At 33.0% G+C, this 26,328-nt stretch overlaps 1 protein-coding gene across 1 annotated transcript in view; it reads left to right on the plus strand.

Annotated features, from left to right (window-relative positions):
* The window catches only part of LOC106458179 (solute carrier family 12 member 8-like), a 47,773-nt gene that overhangs the window by 12,184 nt on the left and 9,261 nt on the right, over positions 1-26,328 (plus strand). Inside the window, 9 exon segments of the mRNA XM_022384320.1 lie at positions 7,921-8,212; positions 10,743-10,883; positions 11,397-11,588; positions 12,459-12,576; positions 14,791-14,904; positions 15,596-15,817; positions 20,275-20,492; positions 20,763-21,068; positions 22,912-23,116. Of these exon segments, the coding sequence (XP_022240028.1) occupies positions 8,042-8,212; positions 10,743-10,883; positions 11,397-11,588; positions 12,459-12,576; positions 14,791-14,904; positions 15,596-15,817; positions 20,275-20,492; positions 20,763-21,068; positions 22,912-23,116 (1,687 nt within the window). The 5' untranslated portion in view covers positions 7,921-8,041.

Consider the following 26,328-nt stretch of genomic DNA (forward strand, 5'->3'; position numbering starts at 1 on the left):
TAAACGCCAGAATAGAAGCCTTGAGCTACTGTGCAGAGCGATGGTACTGATGATGAACGCTGGGTATTATTGAAGGAAAATAGAACAGGGGACTAGAGAAGAATGCGTGATGACTTCCTAATAGTAATAAAGCTGTTTTCATTGTGAACTCGTCGGGAGTGAAAGAGTTAAAGCTTAAATTGAGCAGTTAACGGCCGCTACTGGCCGTACAATTGTGATCGGAGTGGTGAGTTTTGATAAGTAATATGTACAACGCAGAGGAGTTGAAATATAAGAACGATTTGTCACCTTGTAGGAACGACCAATAAAGTTAAATAGAATACATTATAGCTTAATATGAAGGTCTATTGTTCAGGGAAAATAAAAGTACTTATTTAAGAGTTATATATAATCTATTAAAAATAACAGCTCAAAATTATTCAACAGTTTCGGTAGATTTATAAATATCCTTGGCATTAATGTAAAAATTTGACATTTGAGTTATGTAGTATCTATCAGTATTGTGTAGCTAAACTTTTCTAAACAATCCTCGTACATTTATTTTTATAGGCTGGGCGTGGCTCAATGACAACGTGCCTGGACTGTGAATATGAAGGTTCACGGTTCGCGGCACGTTGATGTAAAAGCTCGTGTTTTGGAACTATAGGTATACTATAAAATAGTAACACGTGATGTGTGTATTGCACATTAGTCAGTTAAACACTCGTGTGATTAAGATATTGGTGGATGTTTCAACTGTATTCATTTGGTTAATTTTGATGGGTGTAGAAAGTTATATTAATTAACTCTTCAGAAAAAAAAAAAGGTAATTACATATAAATGATATTAACGTAAACAAATAACGCCACTTGAATATCTTAATTACTTGCCATATGATATTTTACATTATATCATTCAACTGTTATTAGATTTTCTGTAACAAAATTTCAGCTTACTATGCAACGAGGGAATCATTTATACACCGGTGTTTATTGAGTTAAAAAAGATTAAAACATTAACGGTTACATTTCGTGTCTAAATAACATAAGTGACTGTCACGTGACCTACGTTGCTCGGGCTCTTCCATCGTATCTACTAATAAGCATTCGGATGCAATCAGAAACCATGTTTAGACTACTTTTGATCACCTGACTCAAATGTCAAACTCAAAACTAACAGTAATACTAACTTTGTGTCTAACAATAACACAGTGCCAGTGTGGAAGTTGAAACAAAGACCCAAGTTAAAGCTAGAATAATAAGCAATAGTATTTTTAAATTAAAAAAGGTACATGCACAAAATTGTCTTCATTAAATTAAATAAAGAATACTGTAATAACAAAAAATAGCAGAATATTACCTAAAACTTCTTGCTTAGCATGCGCAGTTTATAAGAAAGATATTACACTGTCAAGGGTTGAATTTGGACAATTGTCTCGTTTACGTCATACACAAGCGCATTACTGCCAAAGGGTTGTTTACGTTGGAAACTGAGTATATTCTTAACATTGATTACTTCCTGTTTTCATGACAACCCCCCCCCTCCAGTGGCACAGCGGTATGTCTGCGGACTTACAACGGTAGAAACCGGGTTTCGATACCTGTGGTGGGCAGAGCACAGATAGCCCATTCTGTGGCTTTGTGCTTAATTACAAATAAACATGACATAAATATATTTTAGTATGTGAAACATGATTACAGCACTCAAATTGTATGGGAAAGAGTGAAAATGTAGCATTTACAAAGTTCACTAGGTCTATGTTTCTACAAGATGACATATGCTAATCGCCTGTAGACGAGTTACCAAAGCCAGTTAAATCGATGTGTATTCCTATTATTATATTCGGGAATGTTTTTTACTAAGTAAAACGGAAAAGCCCGTCGATGTTCCAATTGATGACCAATTATGCCTGATTTAGGCACTTTTTGCGGCAAAAGTTATGACTGTATGAAAGGTGTTTGTTTATTCTTACTAAATGGTTAAACAATAAAATACTGAGATAAATAATCTCTGGGTGAAACGTATTTAGATTAAAATATAAACACACTTTATTACATATATATACATATGCATACAGTGCTGTCAGTAAAAATTGTTGGTTATTGTTAAACTTGCAAAAGGATAGTCTTGAAGGATTTATACCTAAGTGAGGCTTAACCACCCACGACTTAGTCAAGGCCGGACTATAACATTAAAAGGATAGTTATTTGTTACTTAACATAGGCCCAGTTTTGGCTTGGACGGTATCCTAGAGAATAGTAAAGAATTTACAATTAGTTTTGACGTTGAATCTTGTAATATCCCAATAAAACGTTAATGTTTTTGAGGTTTGATAAGTTATTATATATTACGGTAAGTCTAAGTTGCTTATAGTTCAGTATATGAAGAAACTCGCTGACTGCTCCTCCCCACCAGTGGCACAACGGTAAGTCTGAAGGCCTATAACAATAGACTGGGTTTCGATGCCCGAGGTGAGCACAGTACAAATAGCTCATTGCGTAGGTTTGCGCTTTTACTGACCTGTACAATAAACTATTATAGTTTTAGTTAATAACGTTGTTTTAAATTTTCAGTTGCGTATTGCAATTAATATATATTAAATTTTCCATTTTCTTTTTATTTTTAGATTTATTTTATTCCAGTTAGATCATATTGAATACTTGGTAAACTTAGTGTATTAGGTTCTAATTAGTTCTGTTCTAAAAATTAATTCATTAAATATTCTTTTATAAATCTTTCAGAATAATAAATTAATCTTGGCTAAACATTTGTTTTCAACATCTTGCCATTTAAAAGAATATATATCTTATGTTCTTGTTTTTCCAGCAACCTCAAATAGATTAATCTTCAGTGTGTGTGTGTGTGTGTTTTAAGTTGGACTTAAAAGTCCTGACATTGCTTTTGTGTTGGTAATTATAAGTAGAAATAGGGACACTTAGTGTATATTGTTTTATTCTTTTATAAAGATCTTAGTTGTCCTTTAACAAGACAACAGAGGACAAGTATAGAAAATAGAAGAAACCTGGCATCCTTAATTTTTGATGTTGGTCTAATTGTTATCCTGATAGTTATAAAGTTGTTTTATTTGTTTGTTGTTTAGCAAAAAGATATACAGTGAGCTATATGTACTGTGCACACTGCTGTCTTTCTCAACAAGATCATCTCTTACACACTGAATGGTCCCTCTACTCACAAGTCTTCTGTCAATCTGTTCTCAACTTAATACACCCCATATAAGTGCCTTTACCACACTGCTTAAATCCATTCTTCCTCTCTTTGGTCTCCTGTGCCCTATCCCACAGCCCTAGCTGTTTATGTCTTCAGTCAAGACTAGTACCATCATTTTCTGTAAGCCTGCCCTCCCTCCTTCCTTATGTCCTTACTCTGATTCAAGACACCTCTTGCAAGATCCTGTTGGTGGCCCCTCATTTGCATGTCCAACGTTGGTTTTTGTTACTCCATCTTCTCTTATCCAAACCTCCCTCCTTCCCAACATCCCATCCAATCCAACTTCACACATCACTCTTTCATCAGAATGTGACATCCCTTCATGTTTAAGATTTGTCCAGTCCATTGCTCTTTGAGTTGTACCATCCAGTCATGTAACTTTCTTTTTTTCTCACTCTTATCACTCTTCTTCCTCTTCTGTATACTAAAGTACCTGATGTACTTATTGCTGTTGGTCTCTCCATCACCATTTCCACCCTGACTGACCTACTTTATAGCATATTACCTCCTCTTTCATGTTTGTTCTATTGTGGCTTGTCTGTTTCTTCCATCATGGGCTATTGGGCAGCATTGATGCAGGATAATTTCTTCATCACTCTCTTCTGTTCCTTCCTTATCCACAGACTCCCATCACCCTCCTCATTTGCTGATTAGAATCTCAGTGTGGTTCTCCATGCTCTTACCTAAGACCCTATCAAACCTTTAGCAACTTGTTTGTTACATCTCTCCTTGGACACACATGTCCTGCTACCACTTGCTTGTGGTCACTGTCATTTAGATGTCTTTTTTTTTTATATAGAGTTCTCTCAAATTTTCTTAAATTACACTCACCACCTCCTTTTATTTTGATTAGTCTTTTCTTCCCTAATCTTCCATAGAAAGGATCAGTGGTCACACCTTTTCCCCCATATCCCTTCTCTTTATACCTCTTCTATATGTTAATTCTGTACCAGATAGACTCCTATGTCATATCTGGGCCATTCATTGTTTTTGTCATGCTCCTCTTCCTTTTGGGATTCCAATCACTACTCTTTCATTCTGTGGGATCTCTCTCCACTTGAGTTCTCTCTTTCCACCCTTACAGGATGGCCTACTGCCTACTCATCCATCTGATATACACTATCAGATTCATCACCTCCCACATTTTTTGGCTACTCTTTTTCACCAACTTTTGATGCTATTCTCCAGGCTGATTTGTGTCTTACCCCACACCTTTTCATCACTCACTATCTGCTACACCTTACTGTCTCATCTTCATATGGATTTAGATTTCTGCCTATATCTATTCTCTAATCCACCCTCTGTCTTTGGACAGGTGAGTATACAAATTTGTTCTCACCTCAATCACTATATAGCATCCCTCTAGGCTGTTAGTGTTGTCTCCCATGGTATACTTAAGCCACATCAAGCCAGGATAACAAAGTGCTCATACTATCTTCCCTGACTCCAAGTGCCCACTGTAAGATGGGGTGTTCTGCAAAACCATTTGAGGTTTCTTTTTATATGTATCCATGTTACTTTTCATGTCCGATTCAGACTGTACCCATTCCATGGACTATCATGGGAAAAGCCAGTTCCAGAGCAGTGTTTCTGCCAATTTCTCTTGCCAATTTTGCAGTTACCCATTGCACTGTCTCCCATAAAAGACCTTTCCAGGGTGAAGGACTGATGGGGATCTGGGCACATTCTTCGGGTCTCTCTTATACAAATTCTTCCCTCTCATTGAGCGGAGCAGGAGATACCCTTGCCACTTACCATTTCCTAGCTGCTGGGGTGGTGCACATGGAGAATCCTCACCAATTGGAATGTAACTGCTGGGGATAGAACAACTGGGCCCTTTGTAGTGAGAAGTGGAGCTGGAGTGTATTGTGGTCCCCCCCACCACACACACATTTATTACTATGATACCTCACAGTCTTCAAGTGGATCTATGGTACAACTTTTTAAACTGATCATTTTATATATCTTTATCTTACAAATCCTCCTGCTGCATTCAAGTTTGTTTAGTCTGAAAAAAAAACCAAAAAACACCCCACTCCTGCAGCTAGCATGGTCCTTTAACGACTGATAGTAAAGTTGTGGTGAACACTCTCCATACATCAGTGATGTATCTCTCACATACCTTACTCCCACAGGAGGCAAGGGCCTGTAGTGACTGATAGTTTAATAGAGGTTTATATAAGTATCCATACAGACAAGATTCTATACAGTGTTCTCTCATGGTTGGAATGGGACCTGTAGATACTTACAGTAGAAAAGATGAACACAAATACTTATCACTAGTGTCATTTTCCCATAGCTGGTTTTAATCCATCAAATCTAATGGTAGAGGAGGTACGGTCTGAATGAGCCCCAACTTCACTACATATAATGGTTGTCCAACAGATTGTGTGAGATTATTTGGATGACCATATACCTAGTACGCACATCCTTGTGACACAATTATGGCTTTTTTGCCTCAGTTATTCTCCTACACAGGCAAAGATTATACCCTAGATGAGACAAGAAGCAGTCTACCACAGGTGAACCCTTTGACCCCCTGCCATTGAATGTCACAACCCATGGGTTTTTTTCGGGTGTTTTCTGTAGGAACCTCATTTAGGTAATCTTTGCACAAATTCCTCCACCACCCCAATTTGGGATTCTAGTTATTCTATGCGCAGAGGTGAGTATTCATTTCAGAAGTTAACATTTCCCTTATCTGAAAATGTATTTTTGATAGATATTTACCTCCCAACACATTTACACTAATTCTTCCCATTTTTCCAAAGCACATTTTTTCATCAAAGAATGAGGATACATGAGCATGAATGTACAGTTAGTAACTGTACATAGAGTTGTGTTGTGCTCCTTTTGGTGCAAAGTTCTGCTGCCAATTCACATGAGATTAGGTGGGAGTTTTTACAAGGCTAGTGGCTTGCAAATGTCTTTGGCAGATTACATGAAATCAAGAGGAAAAAGCTTTTCTGTGTGAGGAGATGAGTGCATAGATCTGAACTTTAAATTAGTGAATAATATGGCTAATATTGTATATTTATGAAACATCCTGAAATGTCATTCAATTTAAGAATAATGTAGCTAACTTTATATTTTGATTTGTAGTAGGAGTTTGCAGTATCATAAAATAAAATTTTATATTGATTAGAATGTACTGATTCATCAGCATTTAGCATTTTTGGCTGTAAATAGCTCCTGAGATTTGGCCAGTTTAGGAGAGTTAGGTTAGTCTTAAATCCATATTCTGAGCTAACAATGCAAAATAATCTTCATAATTGTAAGCTATGAAATAATAAAAAATGGTATATTTACATTGGTTAACCACTTTATTTAGATCTATGTACCTTTCAGACTTGGGCCTGACCTAAGCTGCAAATGCAAATAGATTGATCACATGGTAGTTGGTCCCTTCAGCTGTAAATGACTAGGACAAGTACATTTGTAGTCAATCTAACAGATATGGGAGAAAGGCAAAGATACTGCAGCATTCAAAAGAGGCAATCTAGCAGGTGTCGCAGTAGCCAAGACACTTTTGTTGTTAGGCTGCTCCAAGATATCTGCCATTCAAGTTTATTAGCAGTGTGAAAAGGTAATTAAAGTTTTTACTGCATGGGGGAACTTTGGCCACAAACATTTAGTGACTGGAAGAGGAGAAGAGTAATTAGATAGAATGGTTAAATCCACCTGTCATCAAACAATAGACCCATATCCATCTCTAGCCACGCCTTTTTAAGAATGTTGCAACAAACTGAGACTATGGAAGTAGAAGACCATTGTGTAAACCTCTGATTTCAGTTAAAAACAAGAATGAAAAATGCTTTGTGATTTAAGGATTTCAAACATTGGAATTAATGAGGACTGGTGAAAAATGATGTGGTTCAGTGAGTCACGCTTTACTTTTTTTGTGCACAGATGGGAGAAGACAGATCTGGAGAAATCCACATGTATCACTCGATCCCTCTTATATGATCCCAACTATCCAGGTCTCTGGTGGAGTCATGGTTTGGGGCATATTTTTCTGGCATACCCTGGACATCTTTGTCTCTTTAGAAGACAATGAATGACTCAGCTTATTTCAGTGTCATTTTCTTCAAGTGCATCCACTAGTGCTTCATATGTACTCTGGTGGGAATGGCTACTTCCAAGATGATAATGCTCCCATGATAGGATTCAGGCATCTTCCCAGACCACCACAGTTCCAAGGGCTCAATCCAGATGAGTGTCTGTGGGATGAACTTGATAGACTTAGTCACCATCATGATCATCTGCCTACCAAGCTCTATAAGTTACATACGATATTGTCTGAATGTGAAAAAAAATATCCTAGGATACCTTCCAGCACTGGATTTTATGCTATGCTGTGCCATGGCTATTTTTCAGGCAGATAGTTGCCCCACCCATTATTGGGTATAGGTCCAAATAAAGTGGTTAACCAATACTGTTAATAAAACGAAGTTAAAGAAAGAATATATAATTTTGGATAGTAAAACTGTAGAATATGTTAATTTTGTAATTCTGATATGAGGAGAAAGGAAAAGCTCATTAATAAAGCATTTCTTGGTTTTTATACGTGAACAGTATTTTGCATGTTGTATAAAATTTTGAGTATATGTAGTGTATGTAACATCGTTTTTTTCCATGCTAAACCATCACTACTGGATATTTTGGCTCTGCAAATGTATTTCTTTTCTTTTTTTTTTCTCTATACTTTTCAAGAATTAGGATGAAGAGCTCCAGACAGAGACTTCAGCTAAAGCATCTTGAACCAAAAAATCACTAGAGACTTTGACTTTTTTTCTTTACATTTGTTTTTTCAATGGTGAGACACTACTGATCCATGGCTGAAGGTTTTGAAAAACCCTCTAGTGATTACCAAGTGGATTGGGAAAGATATGGTCTTAGATCTGATTCTGTTGCACCTTCCCAGGCTTCTGCTGTGACTCCGCAAGGGGAGAAGTTGCTTCATGGTGAGATATCTAACCAAAATGAGCTGTTTCATGAAGATCAGGTATGGGTTTTATGCAACCTAAATATTTTATTAGAGCTTCTTAATGTTAAGTATATTTATCTTAAATGATGTACATAGATCCATAAATACATCTAAAGACGGACCTGCAGGTCTAGATCGCTTAGGCATCTCCATCTTTAAGAAGCTTGCAGAATGCAACATGCTGAAGTTAGTGTCATAATATATCAACATAGTAGCAAGGTAATAGGTAGCATTACTAAAATATGGACTGATGGCTTTATCAAATCCTTACCCAAACCCATGAATGATCACTCATCCTTCAAAACATCATTTTCAAGATCCAAGAGGAAGCTATAGCTATATTTCTTGTTTATCAGATTGAATCACTGCTACCCTCATTACTAAGATACGAGTAATTGTTTTAGAAGTTAACATTTTCCTTTCCTGAAAATGTATTTTTGATAGAAACTCACATGGGATTAGAACAATATGTTTCTATTCCACCACAATTAAGTGGTTATTGTGGTGGAAGAGAAACCTGGATCAACACTGCTGAATTTAGAGGAGATAATAAGAAGGATTTTAACTTTTTGCTAAACAAGTGTTCAAAATAGGTGTAAGTGTAATGTGTAAGAGGGATTATAGTTGCACTAACTACTAGAAGGTGCATGATGAATCATGGAAGTCATCAGTCAGACTAGATCACCATCAGTACCATTAAACCTTAAGGATCATACTTTTGTCAGCCTTCTTCAGCATCTGCACCATGGAATCTGCCTTGTCAGTCCAAACATATGTCAACTGTCAGCCCTTGCTGATGACATTCTGATGTGTAATGAAGTCTCTAGCAAAGCTGAAATCAAAAGAGCACTGTAACCATTCCTTAGCAGGGTGAACAAATGGTGCTATGACACAGAAATTATAATAAATCCTGCCAAAACCAGCCACATTAACACCATGATAAACAAAACTACCAAAGGCATCAATACACTCATGGAAACTTGCAGCAGCAAAGAGAGCTGAAAAAAATCACTAGCTTAAGTCCTAACAAAGTTTTATCTGCTCCATCCTGGAATATACAACACTGACGATCAGTTTGAGTATTATGCAGCTAGATAAGATTGAAGAGATACAAAACACCTTTAAGACTGGTCATGGGAGGGGGGATTTAACCACCTTGTCAAAGCCCTGTTACAGCTCTTTAGTCTCAGCAGCATCACAAAGCATCAATAGTACTTAAAAATAAAATTATTCAGTAGAAATTGCAGTGTAAAGACCTTGAATTCCATCACAACTACATGTTAAAACCATCACCTGGATGTATATACCAGGACATGTAGGAGTAAATCTAAATGAATAAACTAACAAGTGCACAAGGGAAGGCCCTGTATCAAATGTAATAACTTTACTAGCACTAGTAAGGTGAAAATGGCAACCATGGAAAGTCTTCATCAATATTCAGAGACACTGAGACTGTTGGATAACAGAGTACCATGTAGTATAGTGAAGAAAAGCTAAGATTGGGGAATCAATAAAACATTATACATCCAGAAGTCACTGGTAACATCATTAAAGGAACTCTCTTCTTTCTATTGTGAGACACCTGGCCTCCAAATGAGGAGTCATAACTTGTTTGTACAACCCCTGGGATTGTTACCTGGTGTTCAACTCAACAGAGAAAAGAGGTTACCCAAAGTTTTTGAAAGATTTTAGCTGTTTAGTTTTTGGTTATTTTGGTAATTTTTAATGTAGAAAGATAAACTGTCAATGTAGTTGATGAAAGAGAAAAGAATAGTAAACTTAACCCATTTCTGATTTTATAATAATTGTTAGTTTGTGCCTAAAGGAAAAAACCTGTACATTTTTGTAAGCTTTATTATCTAGAAATGAATGAGTAGTTGGTTTAAGGGATATATGTTTTGTTTACAAAAAAATAACATTTGCATATATGGTAAAGTTTTAAAGAGATAAAGGATTGTGGATTAATTCAGGACTTACAGCAGAGAATAATTTTCATTTGTTGAGAAAATCCACTGTAAAGCTGAATATTTTATTCTAATTTAAGGTAGTAGTGTAAATACCTTACATTTATTAATATGTAGGAAAATCTAAAAGTTGCTGCTTTGATTGACAGTTCTTTTAAGGCATGCATGGATGACAAAATTGAAATCATGTCTAAAGTATTGTGCACTTCCAATATTCTAAGGTAAACAGACTTAAATATTAATGTACATGAACAAGGCTGAGGATAGGGAAAAAAAATATGTATACCTTTAATTTGCTAAAAATTATATCTGATGATGGTCTTCCCATGTAAGATAGGCATATTAAAATAAAATCAGTATTTAATAATCTAACTTTTTTTGTTTCATAATTTCATGTGTAAATTCATTAAATTTTATTTTTCTCCACATTTGTGTTAATTTAATTTTTGCATCTTTTACACACATAAAGTTTTATATATATAGTTAAACACATTTGGAACATACGAAACATGGTTTAATAGCTTGGATCTTAAATAATCAAAAGATAATATTTATTCTGTTGAACAAACCTACTTTATTTGTAGAGTTCTGGCAGTAAACCATGGTGGAAGGCCAATTTCTTTTTATCTGAACCAGTTCTGTTTGGAACCTGGGATGGAGTCTTCACATCATGTATGATCAACTTGTTTGGTGTGATTGTTTTTCTGAGAACTGGGTGGATTGTTGTAAGTTACTAATTTGCATCTGAGAGATTTATCTTAATCCCATTAAATGTTACCATTATATTTTATAGGCTTTCTGTAGTTGTATTTTTACTCTTTTTTTTTTTCCATATTTTTGTTGGTAAATTTTATGCTAGAAAGAATAATTTTGTAAAATTTAATAGTGTGCACATATATATATATATATATTTATGTGTGTGTGTGTGTGTATATATACATTTATGTAGTAATTCTCAAGTGATAGAATTATTCATAATTGTAGCAATTTTTTCAGCACAAAGGTTTAAAAGCGGCAACCAGTTAAAAACTAGAAACTGCTATAATAGTACTGTTAATTAAACTAGGTTATATGGAGCAGCATTCAAAAACAAAACTGAAGTTGGAAAGGTAATATAGTTGACACAATAATGAGACAAACACTTAAGCTGAAGAAAGAAAAAGATAGAAATTAGAATATTTATTCACAACACAATTTTTTGACTCTTAAGTATTTGATTTCATGTGTATGTTCCACAGGGAAATGCTGGGATTGGGTTTTCTGTGCTGGTTATCATGGTGACTGTGACAATATGTACGATGGCTGTTATGGCAGGAATTGGAATTTGTGAAAGATGTCATGTGGAGAGTGGTGGAGTTCATTTCTTACTGTCTCATGTTCTAGGGGCTCAGATTGGTGGTGCTTTCAGTATTGTGTATTGCTTTGGGCAGGTAAGTCATTGTAATATTTATATGTAACTTGTTCTCTTTAACCCAAAGGTAGGTAAGATTACACAGATGTCTTATTTCTGATGCTTAGTCTAGCTTCTAAGAACAAAATTGGAGTAACTAAAGGTTTATTAAAAGTTGTTAAACTTAATGTATAAATTGCCTTTATTTTAAGAATAATAAACTAATGCCACAATAAAAACTATTTGCAAATATTAAATTAAGTACAGGTTAGAAGAAAATATGTAAACAATTAGCCTTTGAGTTAATGTTTTAGCAAGTATTTAAACTACTTTTTATTAGCATAAAGGTATAGCAAATCTCGTAAATCTTTTTTTCTCAAAGATTAACCATGGTATGAATAATTTAAAATTTCTGGGCAAATGTTTTCCGTATAGCTTAAGCAGCAATTTATATTTTGAACTGGCATGGTTAAGTCACGGCTTCTTCTTATGAATTAATAAGCTCTGTTTTTATATGTAGGATATAGTCATTGACTTTAGTTGTCCTCTCAAATAACTTTCAGATTCTATGTAAGAGCCAATGATGAACAGAGCCTCTATACGAAAGAGAGCTTACTTATTCATCATAATCAAGTTAGTTCAGTATATAAATTGATGCTTAAAAATATAAATAATATTGTTTTTCCAAGTCTCCTTTGTGTACAAACAATTTCCTTGGTTAAAAAATAAACTTTGGTATGTTGTACATACTAAGCATAAAGAGAACTGTTTTCAGAAATTCTTGTTAAAGGAAATGGCAAAAATTGTAAGGGCAAAAATATCTAATACATGTATAATTATAGTTTTGTTATTTTTTGCATGGAATGTTTTAAAGCTGCTTATGCTTCTACTGTTTTTTTGACATTCCTAGGCAGTTAGTTGTGCTCTGCATGTTATGGGGTTTGCTGAATCTATGTCAGAATTACTGAGTATCACAAATCCTTGGCTGGAGAGATCCTTTGCATTTGGACTTATAATCTTGTTGCTTGGTAAGTCAGTTCAAAGTTTTTGTGTGAATATTTTTTATAGACAACATATTATGGATAGCCTTATAATCACTTTGATCTTTAACCATTTGTTTTTCCAGTTCTATTTTAAACTGATTGTTAATAATGATAACGTACAGATTGTGTGATTAAATGTGGTTGGTTTGTAAGAATATAATAACTTATTCTCAAATGTAAAAGAGTTGTATATAGTTTAACTGGCAAGTTGTAATGACCTTAGATTATACTTAAGTAATTCAGAACCAATTGTGATACATGTACTCCATTTTATATCCCATTGTAAACACTTGAAACATCTTTCTCGTCTGTGTTATTTTTTATTTGCTCTAAACTTAAAAATAAAACAAATGGAATCAATGCTAGAAGGTAAAAAAAAATGAGACAGCAAGTACAACTGAAAATCCAATGAAAACCAAAGTATCTGAACCAAAAAAATTAACAGACAATATTATTGGTTGCACATCTTGGCACTGACCCCTTATATTGAAACTGGCTGCCTCTCGGGAGGTGGAGGAGAGTTCCTTTATTGATTTTACCAGTGGTCTACTGGCTGTGTATTGTCATATTGATTCCCATCTTTTGCTTTTTCTAGTAGCTACACCATATGATATTTTATTTTTCAGTCTCATTCCCTCTGAATTTGAGGTAGACCATTCATGGTTACCACCTTTACCTTATTAGTGCCAGTAGAGTCGTGCTGTGTTTGGTAAAAAGGCTTCTCATACTAGTTTGACAGCTTCTTCATAACTTTGCCCTTGCATGGCTTGATACATACATCCAGGTTAATGTCGTACAATGGAGTTTTCTGTGCTTCATGCCATTCATTAGGGGGCCAACCACTCTGAATTTTAATTCAGTAGTGACTGTGAGTAAGTAGCAAATATTATGTTGGTAACAGTGTTTATTAGTAGTTCATTGTTTTCAGCAGTCCAGAGAAAATTTGCTCTTTGACCTTGAATGAAAACACTGCCTTGTTTCATTGTAGAGCATGCTATGAAAATAACTGCTGATGGTATTGGGGTGCACTTTCGCATGTTCTGCAAAAGTAATGGGCATATGACATGGATCATTCTCTATACTTTGCCTCATAGAACAAGAAATCTATTGTGTTGGTTTTAGGTTTTCGGGCTATGTAGAAACTGTTATTATTAAAGTGACTGGAACTCCGCTGTAACCATTTATTGTAGACAGCAGTACTGCAAGTGACTTTGTAATTTCACTTTGTCTTTGACCATCCTCCCATTGTCAAATTGCACAACCTCATTAAAATATGGTTTTTGGGATCTTTTCATTCATGATATGGCTGTTTTGTATTTTGATCACTAACTAGCTACACCTTTATAAATCAAGGTTATTTGAATTATTGGAAGTAGTCTATTGACTTGTTAATGGGCTGTGTTATCAACAGATTTGATTCATTTGAAATGACTAAACTGTGTATTCTAGTGCATGAAATGGGTTTGTAGATATTAAAAGAGTACTTTCCTTGATCAGTTTGATATACATTGAGGAATTGACTTTATTATACATAAGTATATTTTGTTGAATTGATGTAAGAAAATGTTTCCTTGTAATGATAATATATCTGATTGCTAAATGTTAATTGTCCTTTTCGTTTTTAGTAATTAGTACCACTGTGTATTTTATGCTTTTTTGTTTTCAGTGATTAGTGTCAGCAAGTAACTAATGCTTTTTATACTTTCAGTAGTGAATACCAGTGTCTACTGTATTTTATGTAATTTCAGTGATTTGTACCACAAGATATCCCATGTTTTTTTTACAGTTTCAGTGATTTATACCACATTACACTCCCTGTTTTGTACTTTCCTTTTTTTATCACAAAGTGTGCTCCATGTTTTTTATAGTTCCAGTGATTTGTACCACATTACACTCCCTGTTTTGTAGTTTCGTTTTTTTATCACAAAGTGTGCTCCACGTTTTTTATAGTTCCAGTGATTTGTACCATAGTGTATACATTTTGTACTTTCAATGAATAGGAGTACAGTGTACCATATCAAGATTGTAATTTTATTGCTTTGTACCTCACTGCATTTGTTCGTTTGTACTGTTAGTGGTTTGTATTACAGGATACCACATTTTTATTTTTTGTGATTAGAACCTCAGTGTACTCCATGTTTTAAGTGTTTTTGATAATTTGTTTCAACAGTACGTTTAATAGCTCTTCTCTATTTCCAGTGATAAACGTTGCTGGTGTTAAGTGGGTGATTCGACTTCAGTTTCTTCTTTTGATTATACTACTTCTCGCAGCATTGGACTTTGCAGTTGGTACTTTTATAACTGTTGATCCTGGTATGTTTAAAATATATTTGTTCAAGCAGTTTCTTGTAATATTGTTATTTTTATTACATAAATTAAGTAGCATAGATATGCGTTGTTAAATACTTAGTAGTAAAAATTTCATTATTTGACAGTCATGTTGGAAACTGAGAAGTATTCCTTGTTTCCAGTTTCTTGTAAAGTACGATAATAAGAACAAATAAATCATATTTGTCATAAGACAAGTATTAGGCCTCTTATACTTTTCAGTACCACATTCTTTATTCACTCCCTTAGATTTTCAAGAAGAAGAGTGTATAATAGTATTTTAAACATACGATCTGACATCTGTTGTTAAAATGTATGTCTTATGACAAATATAATTAATTATAATCATGCTTTGCCAACTTAGATAAGGCACTCATAGGTTAATAAGAAAAACTCTCTCTCTCTCTCTGTCCTTTCTACCTCATTAGGTGATATTTTTATGTACTCCAAATGAAAAAAAAAGGTTTCTGATGATCTGAAAACTGTATAAAAAGAACTAAGATGTAGTGATTGTAACTTAAAATTGTTTTTAAATACCTATCATATCCACTGTATACTCACACATCAACTTATAGATTTGAATTATGTTAAGTAGACAGTATTAATGAGTGTTAACTGGTCATAGACAGATTATATACTTTGTAAGTCATGTGAACAATTAACCTGTTTTGTTTAGTGAATGGAGTGACTGGATATACGCTTGTTAATGTCAGAAACAACTCTAGACCTTCGTATTCAGAGGATCAAAGTTGGTTCACATTATTTGGTGTCTTCTTCCCGGCAATGACTGGAATCTTTGCAGGGATCAACATGAGTGGTGATCTACATAACCCTTCCAAAGATATACCAGCAGGGACATTAGCTTCTATTGGCACCAGGCAAGGGAATTATTTGTTTTGTGACAGGAAACTAAAAAGGAATATTTTAGCAGTAATTATAACTTATTATAGGTCTACCAGAATGTGTAACACTTCATTGTGAATATGTCTACAGTTGGGTTTTTGTGGAAGTAACTTATAAAATATTAATTATATTGCCTTATAATATGAAGAAAAAAAAGACTGCAGTTATATAAACTAGTGTAATATAACATTTTAAATTTATGTTTGAAATAAGCATCAAACTTTTTAAATATTTCATACATTAATGAAGTTTTGAATGAAATAATTTTTTTTTAACATATAAGAAAAATCCTCCATGAGTAAAATAATAATATTTCAACATATCTGAATAAAGTATGTTATACAAAAATTAATGAAATGAGTGCTCTGAATGTGAATACAATGGTCACTGAAATGAATAGGTTTGCTGAATAGTTCTTGGAATTGAACTGCTTAAAACCTAAAAGCAGAATGTGTCGGTGGCCAATAACTGATGCATCCGAGATGAGAAAATTTCTTGGCATTCTTTTCATCATGAAAAAATCATTGATATAGGATTACTAGTCAACTGATGCAGTGCTGGCTACTCTGCTTGTCAATACTGTTATTCCACATAATTATTTCAAACTTTTGCTAAAGTTTTGGCACTTCAGCAATAATGAATGAGAACCAGATGTTTAACACAACTTTAACACAACTCACTGTACATTATTGTCTTAGCTCATGGGTTAAAATTGCTGCAGCAGCAAATGTGTTAATGTTAAACAATTCATAAAACAACACAGCAACACTTCAGATAAAAATTATTAAACATTTAATACATATATTACCTTTTCTGCTATCATGTAGTCAGTCTGTAATGCCCATCTTTCACACGTTGCTCCTAGTCCCAAGGCACAGAAGATACAACAGCAAACTGCAAGAAACACAGTAGTATGATATGAAATACAACAAGGAGGTCATAAAACAGGCTATAAAACAAAGGTGAGCATAGCTAAACGGCCTATCATTTACAGTAACAAACATTTTCACATGCAGTCCATTGTAGCACTAAAAACAATTATATAACTACACTCATTCATGGATTAAGCACTTCATTCAAACCAGACTCCATCACAAACAGTTTGAAGATGTCAACTGGAGTGGCAAACCTGCAACCACTTGAGGCTTTACAGTAAAAGAGATATCAGTTAGACTAACATGTATAGCCTGGACACTCTACCATTCATCAACTGATGCTGGTATTCCAGTGTCACTGTCAGTGTCTGAATTGGCACTATTAGCTACATACTCAGAATCACTAGGCTCGTAACTACTGTCCTTATTAACCCATTACCATCTGAAGTCATTTTGTCTTATCAGGAGAGCAAATTGCATTTGTGAATTGAAAAAATTGTAGAGAACTTATCTTTTATTGGTTTTCAGATTTTTGTAAATATTAGCATAACATTCAATTATTTGTACAAAATTGTATTATTTAAAGAAGTTTGAAGAGAAAGTTAATAAAAAAAAAAAATCCCAAAATATGTTTGAGACTATGAATATGCACCCTCTAAGGGAAAAAAAAATTTCTTTTTTGTCCCTTGCATTTTAGTGCTGGTTTTGCTATCTAACATTGGTATGTAAACATTTTTCTAGTCTATTTTCTTTAGTAAACAGCATCTGGGCATGTTAAACCTCAATTGTAAAACTTTTAGCCAATCCTAGTCGAAACTGTTAATTTCAGTACCCTGTTATTCCAATCGCCGTATTTCACATTTAACAAATCATAGGATTATAAGCAAAGCACATGATGAAACTTTGTTCTCTGTAGTTTACAATATGAACATGCATGATGCTTTATAGTAACTGTCATTTTTGTGTTTTACTAGCAGGCAATAATACTTTCTTATAAGCCTTGTGATCCTCAGATTGTGAGTCAAACATCTTAACCACCTGCTCATGCCAGGCCCACAAATACAATTCACTATTTAATAACTTTCATCTTTAATAATGTATTTGTATTCATTGTTCTGTTTCTTTATTTCTAGTATTTATCATAGATTTTCAGTTTATCTCTTTGTACACTTATGTATGATTTGCTTGTTTTAAATTGTAGAAATTAAATAAAAATGGTTTAAAATACACTTTAATGAAGTTGAGGCATAATGATTTAATATTTTAGTAACTTTATATTGTATCGAGACGTAATTAAATATGAACTATATTCTTTTATTTTGACATTTATTTTGCATACCTGTTTTAAATCCTGACAACTGTTGTTTCAATTGAATTAGTTGAATTACATGATGAGTAAAATGCAAATTTCATTGAGGCTAAAATGGATAAAAAATAAAGATGAAATAATTAACATAAGTTATTGCTTTAGACAAGAAAGATAAACTCGGTAGTGTGTTGCTCAAGATCTTGGTGTTCAAAGCATTTTGTTAAAATTAGGTCTTTAAAGTCTACAGGGTTGAGTACATTATAGTAAAATCATTTGAAATATGCAAATCATTATGTTATGTGACAACTGCAGCTAATTTAAAGTCACAGTAGAATGCCACGTATCAAATTACATTTTAATATGGTTTGGAAATTTTGTAGGTAGTGTGATATCACCAAAAATGTATCACTTTTGGGAAGGGTATGTAACAGCCCTTTCTGACACAAAATATTCATAAACTCAGATCATAAAGGTGTGTTTAAATCAGGGATTTTGAACTTACAAGACAAGGATATGCCTGATATTTAATAACATTGTAAAATGAAGGAATATGGATCAACTTGGTACACCAGGATCATCCAGAAAGAGATGTGCAACAAGTCATATCCCAGCCATGTTAAGCAAAGTGCAGTATCTTGTAACAGGTGAGAATCTCTGAACACAAAGGTCAGTGGTAAAAACCATCCATGTTTCTTAGGCAACAGAATGCAACATAAACAAGATTTCCACCTGTAAACCAGGAGAATGGGGTTTGGGTTTCAAAAATAAGGCTCTCAATCATACATTCTGTTCAACCATCGTATACTTCAAGCAGCTGGAGAATGAAATGTGTACTCATAATATTCTGTGTTAAGGCATACCAGTAAAATTCCTAGATGCAGTACCTATGGATTTCTGTGATGAGACTGTTTAAATGGGAAACAGTACACTAGAAAGATTATGTAAAGTAAGTAGGGAAAAGTGGTGGTGTTTGGGAAGTATTCTGCAAGTCTGTTAAAGTTTCGTGGTTATCAGATAAAGCATAACTAGACATAGCAACATGCAGACTGAAATGATGGAGTGAACCTCAAAAATTATTTTAATATAGTCTACTTAACCCTCTGTATTAAGAGAAAGGGATTTCAAAGGAAAAAGTGCAGACTTAAGATAGTGTAAGTTTAATAATGACAACAGATTGATTTCTTTGGAAATACAGAATATACATTGAGTTAGAATCAACAACAGAAGTGTTTGAAAGCAGTTGCAACAAAAGTGTTCTACGTGGAAAAGTTGCAATTGTAAACCTGATATTTCATTTATGTATATAGTCAAGTGCTTAAACCTGGCAAAAGGTCATAAAATTGGGGTCATGCATGTGTGGCCAAGTGTTTAGCATGTCAGACCGTATATTGAAGGGTTCATGATTTATATTTCTTGTAAGATTGCCACTTTGACATGTTATAATGATGATGGTCACTTCACTCTTCCTTAAAGTAGTCAAGAGTTGATGATTGGTGCTGTTGAGTAGTTTCATTTCTTTTAATCTATCTGTTAAGAATTAGGGATGCCAAGAAAGTAGCCCTTGCATAGCTTTGCACTAATATCTAAAATAAAATAACAAACAAAAACCTGAACGCCAAATAAACTGTTTTTTTATAAAGTGATTTTAAATGTGTAAACAAGACCAATTAGTATAATAGTGAGTCTGCAACAATATTGGAACACTTTTGTATAATGAGAATGAAAGATACTTTAAAGTTTGATGTTTATAATTAAGAAGAAACAATACCTCAACATTCTGATTTGTCAAATGAATACTCAATGAATGAAGTTCAATTGGCACTACCTCTCATTTTTTCCCATTAATGACCAAACATTTGAAAGGAAATGAAAGGGCTTGTGATATGAAAGTTATGAAATGACCTGTCTGAAATCCTGATGCTAATTCATTTAAACATTTGTAGCACCAGTTGAAAAGTAATGTTGCAAAAGAAAAGCCAACCAATCTATAATAACTTTTGGAGATTGTATAGAAAAAATAGAAGGAAATATTGGTTGATAATCAATAATGTTAAGAAACTGGTAGCGTCTATGTGTAATGTTAAAATATAGCTAAGGCTAGACGAGTACTTACTGAGTGCAGATGAGGCAATTTATTATGCTTCAGAATTAACCTCTTATGCATAGCACTGTAATATTGAGTAAAAATATAGACTAAAGCAGCAGTTTTCTTTTACAACCTTTATTTACAACTTGAGTGTTGATACCTTGACTCACACTTTTGATTAGTACTGTGTGTCTGTCTGTGTGTGTATATAGCTGTTACTCGGGAAACACTTACTACCTGTTGCTATTGTTAGGTTTCAGCCATTGGTGTGATGTTACTCTCAGGACTCTACATTTCTTCCATGTCATCTTGTCTTGGATCGCTGTATGCTTCTCCTCGCATCATCCAGAGCATGGCTAATGAAAATGTCCTCCCATCTTGTATTTTTCTAGGTAGAGGGGTAAGTAAGATGTTGTGGTAGTGTGAACCTGTATGGTATCAATCATATTTTGAAAGTAGTTTGATTGATATTAAACATTTACTTCAAAATAAAACTTTATTCCTCTTTTCAAATGCTCAAATAAGAAAATATAGATGAAGCTAAATTTATATGTTACAAAAAGGATGGATTTAAGAGACATATAAATAATTTTAATATATTTTAGAGAAATTTTATTCATTCATTCATTGCTTATGGATATTCAAATTAGTTTTGTTGATATTGTTACAGAAAGGGCCAAATAAAGTTCCTGTCTATGCGATAATATTATTTGCTTTTGTGATCTTCATCTTCATCCTGATTGGTCAAATCAATACCCTTGCTCCAATTGTAACAATTCCATTTCTTCTGACTTATGCTGCTGTTGAGTATGCCTATTTTTCTTTGGCTATGACTTTTGATATCCAGCAGCAAAGGGAGGAGCGGTTTCATTCACAGGGAATGTCTAGTCCTGCATTTGATGTTAGCCAGGAATCTAAGAGGCTAGACCAGAAAACATCTAAAGTTGTGACTTATGGCTCTACATCTGGAAGCAAGGTAAATACTACATTATGGTTTTAGTATGTTTTATTTTATATACATATTTTAGTGTGAAAACTACGGGGTATTAATAAAAAAAACAAAAACAGTCTTCTGGAATTTTTGATTTATGATTTTTTATAATGATTTTTAATCTTCAGTATACATTTAATCTCTAATATTTGTTATGTTTTGTAAAGTGTTTTAGAATGTGATGCTAAAAAGTACTGTTGCTGGTTTTTATTCATTGAGGAATAGATAACGTACACTTTTATGATTAAAAGGTTTATTGTTATTTTTCTAGATATTATGAAAAGTGTTTATATCCAGAAGTCATAAGTTTTTTCAGTATTTTGATCATAAATTCATTGATTAATACACTTAACTTTCTGTAAACTGAACAAATATAGAAGCTCATTCAATATTGTTCTATCTTGGTTAGCTCCTTACTTTTACTGCATTCATTAGTTATGTTTTGATGTAGCAATGATCCATTTTAGCAACAGATGCTTTGGCAGAGGTACAAATATGACTAAACCAGATGATTCAAACAAAGAACACAGATTATAATTCATTTTGCAGTTGAATGGATAAATTGTCAACTTGTTCCTCAGATGGAAATGCAACCAAGAGATTAAAAAGTTGCAAACAGATTTCACAGAAATAGGTTTAATGACCTGACAACATGCCAAGAATCAATTAAATTTTACAGCTAAGGGAATTCTATGGAATTAACAGTATTTAAAAAATACACTTGCATCCAGGCAATTCCTTCTTGAGCCACTTCTGTACTTACATTGCCATCAGGAATAACTGAAATTTGTCTTGGAGCATGAATGAGTAACTCAGTAAAGTGGAAACTGGCTCCCTCTACAGGTAATATCAGAATTCATCTTTAATTAAAATACCAGTACAATAGATGTGAAAAATGTCACTGGACACTTCTGAATACTATTGTTCTGCGACAGATTGGTCATGGTCTGGGGAAATTTGAATAATGGTGCATGTATCCACTACAATTCCAGTTGAAGACTATTTGTGGATGTATAACATCTGATATAGTGAGTTTACAGTTTATTCTCATGATACCCAACATATCACAGGCTATAATGAGGCCACTTTCTGTCATGAAGTATCCAAAGTTGGGGTGATGATTATTCACATAGTCTCGCTTTCTGTAAACATGTTAGTTTTGACTAGCATGCATCGTAAAACAAGTTTTTTGAGCAATATGCATGTGTTTATTTTTTTTGTAAATTTTTACAGGTTATTTTGTTTTAAGTATTTTAATTCCATTACTTGTATGCTAACATCAACTGTTTTTGAGGGCCAATTATACAAAACTTAATGTTTTTATGTGTCATGAATTCATTAGTCTTCATTTGACACATGCAGTCACACTTGCAAATCTAATTATACGTGCTGTTTTTAGCACGTGTGAAAGTCTTTATTGAGTCACACATATCATATTCAATTTTAAATACTCATGAGGAAAGAGGAAATGCATTATTTATGAAAATGCATTGTGTAACATAGTAATTTATCTTTATTTGTTGTGATCATCAATGAATCAAAACGGAGAAGAGAGTAGCCAAAAGCAAGAAAATCAGATGAAATGAGAAATGAGATTATTGGATGTAGTTTTGATTAAATTAATTACTACTAATATAATACAAATATTTATAATGTTAAAGAGTAAAATGTCTTCTTGCTATTTCCCTATCATAGTGCATTATTTTAAGCACCTGTGTGATTTGCATTGCAAATTCATTTGTGCTTGTAAATCACCATATACTTGTGTTTTTTTGTATAGAAAGGCCTATCATTGATGATTTGTTACATTTTTTCTCCTTCAATACAGTATACTAGTGACTTGGACCGGCTGTTCCCTGAACGTTTAAGACACAAACAGCAAATGTTTCGCCAGCCTAGTAGCCAAAGTACTAATGAGTCTCCTCTAACATCACCAGATGAGCATAGCTCTGTTGAGAGTGCAGAATCCACAGGTGATACCAAGCCTCGTTCTGATGTAAATGCTACAGACAAATCTTCCCTTTTAGACAAAGGTGAATTTTCAGGAATTAATCATTTCTGCACTTTTTTTACATTTTAAGGCAGATTAATTCTCAAATTCTTAACTACATTATACTTTAGAATAGGTAAATTGTCTTGATAAAAAAAAATAATAATAATAATGAAAAAAATTACAAGTTTTTCATGATCAGTATAGAATTTGTAGTCGATAGAAATGAAAACAGTATCTGAAGTGTGTAGTATTAAACCAATAAATGTTAGAAAAATATAGAAAGAACAATGGTGGGATGTAACATGAACTTAATCAGAGAGAAACAAAAAATGTATGTAATATTTTGTTAAGTTAACTAAGCATTCTAAAATGTGAAGCATAATGAGAAAAACTACTCATTTGAAATTCTCTTCTTTAGAGAATTTAGAAAGCTGACCATTGATAGGTTTCCAAATTTCTGTAGGGCAGTTCTATTCTTGAAGAGGCAGCAATGTCTACTAATACTAAGATTTAGGAATCTGATAATTAGAATTTTCTCAAAGCAGAATCCTTTTCTCATGTCAAACTAACTAAGGGCATTAGAAATTTTGCCAATGTATCAGTGCTCAAAAATGGCATGGTGCATGTCTGTGTTGTGAATTATAATGGTTAGGCTTATTTTTCTTTCCCATATGTACACATCATTGCAATGTATGCATAAGAATTTAATATATAATGTAAGTAGAGATTCCATGCTAATGTTTTTAAATAAAAACTAACTCAGATTACATTATATCATAAATGAAAGATTTCTCATTGACAAAATATTAGTTTTAAAACATCATTTCCACACCCCTTTTTTCCAAGTCAGTAGAAAAAAAAGTAACAAACAAAACATAGAGTAGTTAAATTTATTTGAACTCATTAAAGATATTTTGATTGGAGGAAAATTGTTTATTTCAATGAAACTTTTCACTAAAAATTCTAACTTCAATTCTAATTTTCTTTATGTGCTACAGAAAGACTTAGCATAATTATAAAAGGATCTAATGATATCCAGTTTTTGGTTTTTGTGTGAAAACAAAGAAATTATGGATTTTTTTCTATTAAGTTCTTGTGTAATTAAGGAGTCTCCAACCTTAGAAGCTCCTGGTTACAGGTCATCTTGTGTAAATTCTTTAGAGAATTTAAATGTGGTAACCTTCTTTTTGTTTATTATTATACAGAGTTCAAACTAATTCTGGAACAAATAACTCAGCATGAGTATAAGTCATGTAAAACCAAACAAGAAATTTGATCCTATTTTTTGTTGAACCAACCACAGACAAGTAGTTAGCCTGCCAGGCTGTGTGGTCTGAAGTTCTGTGGTTCACATCTCATTACTGTATATAAAAAAACAAAACAAAAAAAAACCTTTATATAGCTTTATACAAAATGAAATGACCAAGCAAATATTTCTTTTTGTTCTCTGGTTTGGAAAATGTTAGCATAGACTGAGTTCCTATTTTGATAATAGTTTTTGTTTTCAAATTAGTTAAAGTAATTATAAAAATGAGTAACTTAACTGAAATTTGACAGGGAAAGTAACATCTAGGTTTGTTATTTTTGTAAATCTTCAAACTAGAGTACAAGATCCTTGAACTTTAGAAAATAACAAAACCACATCAAAACGTACATGCTGAGGTCAAGGATCATAACTATAAAGTTCTAAGTAAATCTTTCAGATCAAATGAGTTGCTGAAAATCTGAGAAGGAAAATATTAACAACTTACCAAATTATAGCTACAGTTAATAGAATTGGACAAAATGAGTAAATCATATGTGTATTATGGAGAGTTAAACATCTGAGAATTGCTGAAATCTGTATTTACTAAATTTGTACAAATCATTTAACAAATTTATTAATGATATTCTTTTTTTTTCTTGGAAGTTTCATGTTTATTTGATTTTTGTTTCTTTGGATCACTGTGATTTTAGAGCATTTTAATATTAGATTTATCTGATGTACCTTGCATTATTTTTCATGATAAACCTCTTTGAATTTCCTTATCAGTTTTAAGAATTTTAGTTTTACTTTCAGATTTACATTTTTGAAAGTTTTAATTTCTTTGGGCTAAAGTTGAGTTTCAGATTCTTTTTTAATTAATGCTGTGTGGAGGATCTAACAAAACGTTCTCCAAAGAAGCCATTTAGCTTCATCAGAAAACGTAGAAAATTTGTTTGAAAGAAGAAAAACTGATTTTCACTTGCATTAAATTCTATACACAACTAGTTGTAAAATAAATCTATTCCCAAACATTACTTTTTTAGTTTTAGTGTTAAGTTTTACTGCAATGTTACAAATGAAAATTTCAAGTTTAATCCCAAATTCAAAAACTGTAGACTTGTAGGTGTGCAACATAGTTTTATTGTGATATAATGTCATACCAATCAGATATTTGCTAAGTTTATTTTGCAAAACAGAAATATAAACTGCTTTCAAACTTATATAAAGGTAATTTTGTATTGTATACTTTCTATAATTGTTTTGGTTATGAATAATCCAATAGCAAATGTCAGAGAGAAATTATTGGTATTTGTTTTGAAAGATAGGAGGGATGTAACATGAGGGTTTCACTTATTTGTTTGTATCTTATCAAAGTAAGTAACTTGGACATCAGAAATATGCATATTAGCTTGGGAATATCTGTAGTATAGTGTGTAATTAATGGGAACTTAGAAGATCTTACAACTATAGAAAGAAAGTCTAAAATGGGCAGTTTGGAGCAAAGAAGTGTAATGTGATGCAGAGAAGTGAAGACTGAGAATTTACTGTAGTATTTTCTTTTTTTAATTAAAATTAAAACTTGTATCACATCAAGATTTGAATTTAAACTATGTTTTTTGTCAAGTTTAATGCCATACATTGATAATAAAGCTGTTCAATTAAATTTTGAATGTAACTGTAAAAGGTTATGATGTGCACACTATTCACCACCCATGTGCATAAGGTTAACTGAATGCAATATTGTGTGTACTGTTTACTTCACATTCTTATTCATAACAACTGACTTTACTTTTCTGTTTGACTGACTAAGATGTAATTAAAAAGAAGTCATTTTTATATGATTGATTTATAACTTGGTTTCAAATTTTATAAATATGGAACTATTAAATTTTTTGCTTCCATTTTCCAAACACCATCCATTGTCATACTCTGAAATTATGTTTCACACTTGGCAAAACTGTTAGTTTAGCACATCAATTTGTTCTGTTTGTTTTCTTCTTATAAAG

The sequence above is a fragment of the Limulus polyphemus genome, unplaced genomic scaffold (assembly GCF_000517525.1).
Source record: "Limulus polyphemus unplaced genomic scaffold, Limulus_polyphemus-2.1.2 Scaffold426, whole genome shotgun sequence".
NCBI lineage: Eukaryota > Metazoa > Arthropoda > Merostomata > Xiphosura > Limulidae > Limulus > Limulus polyphemus.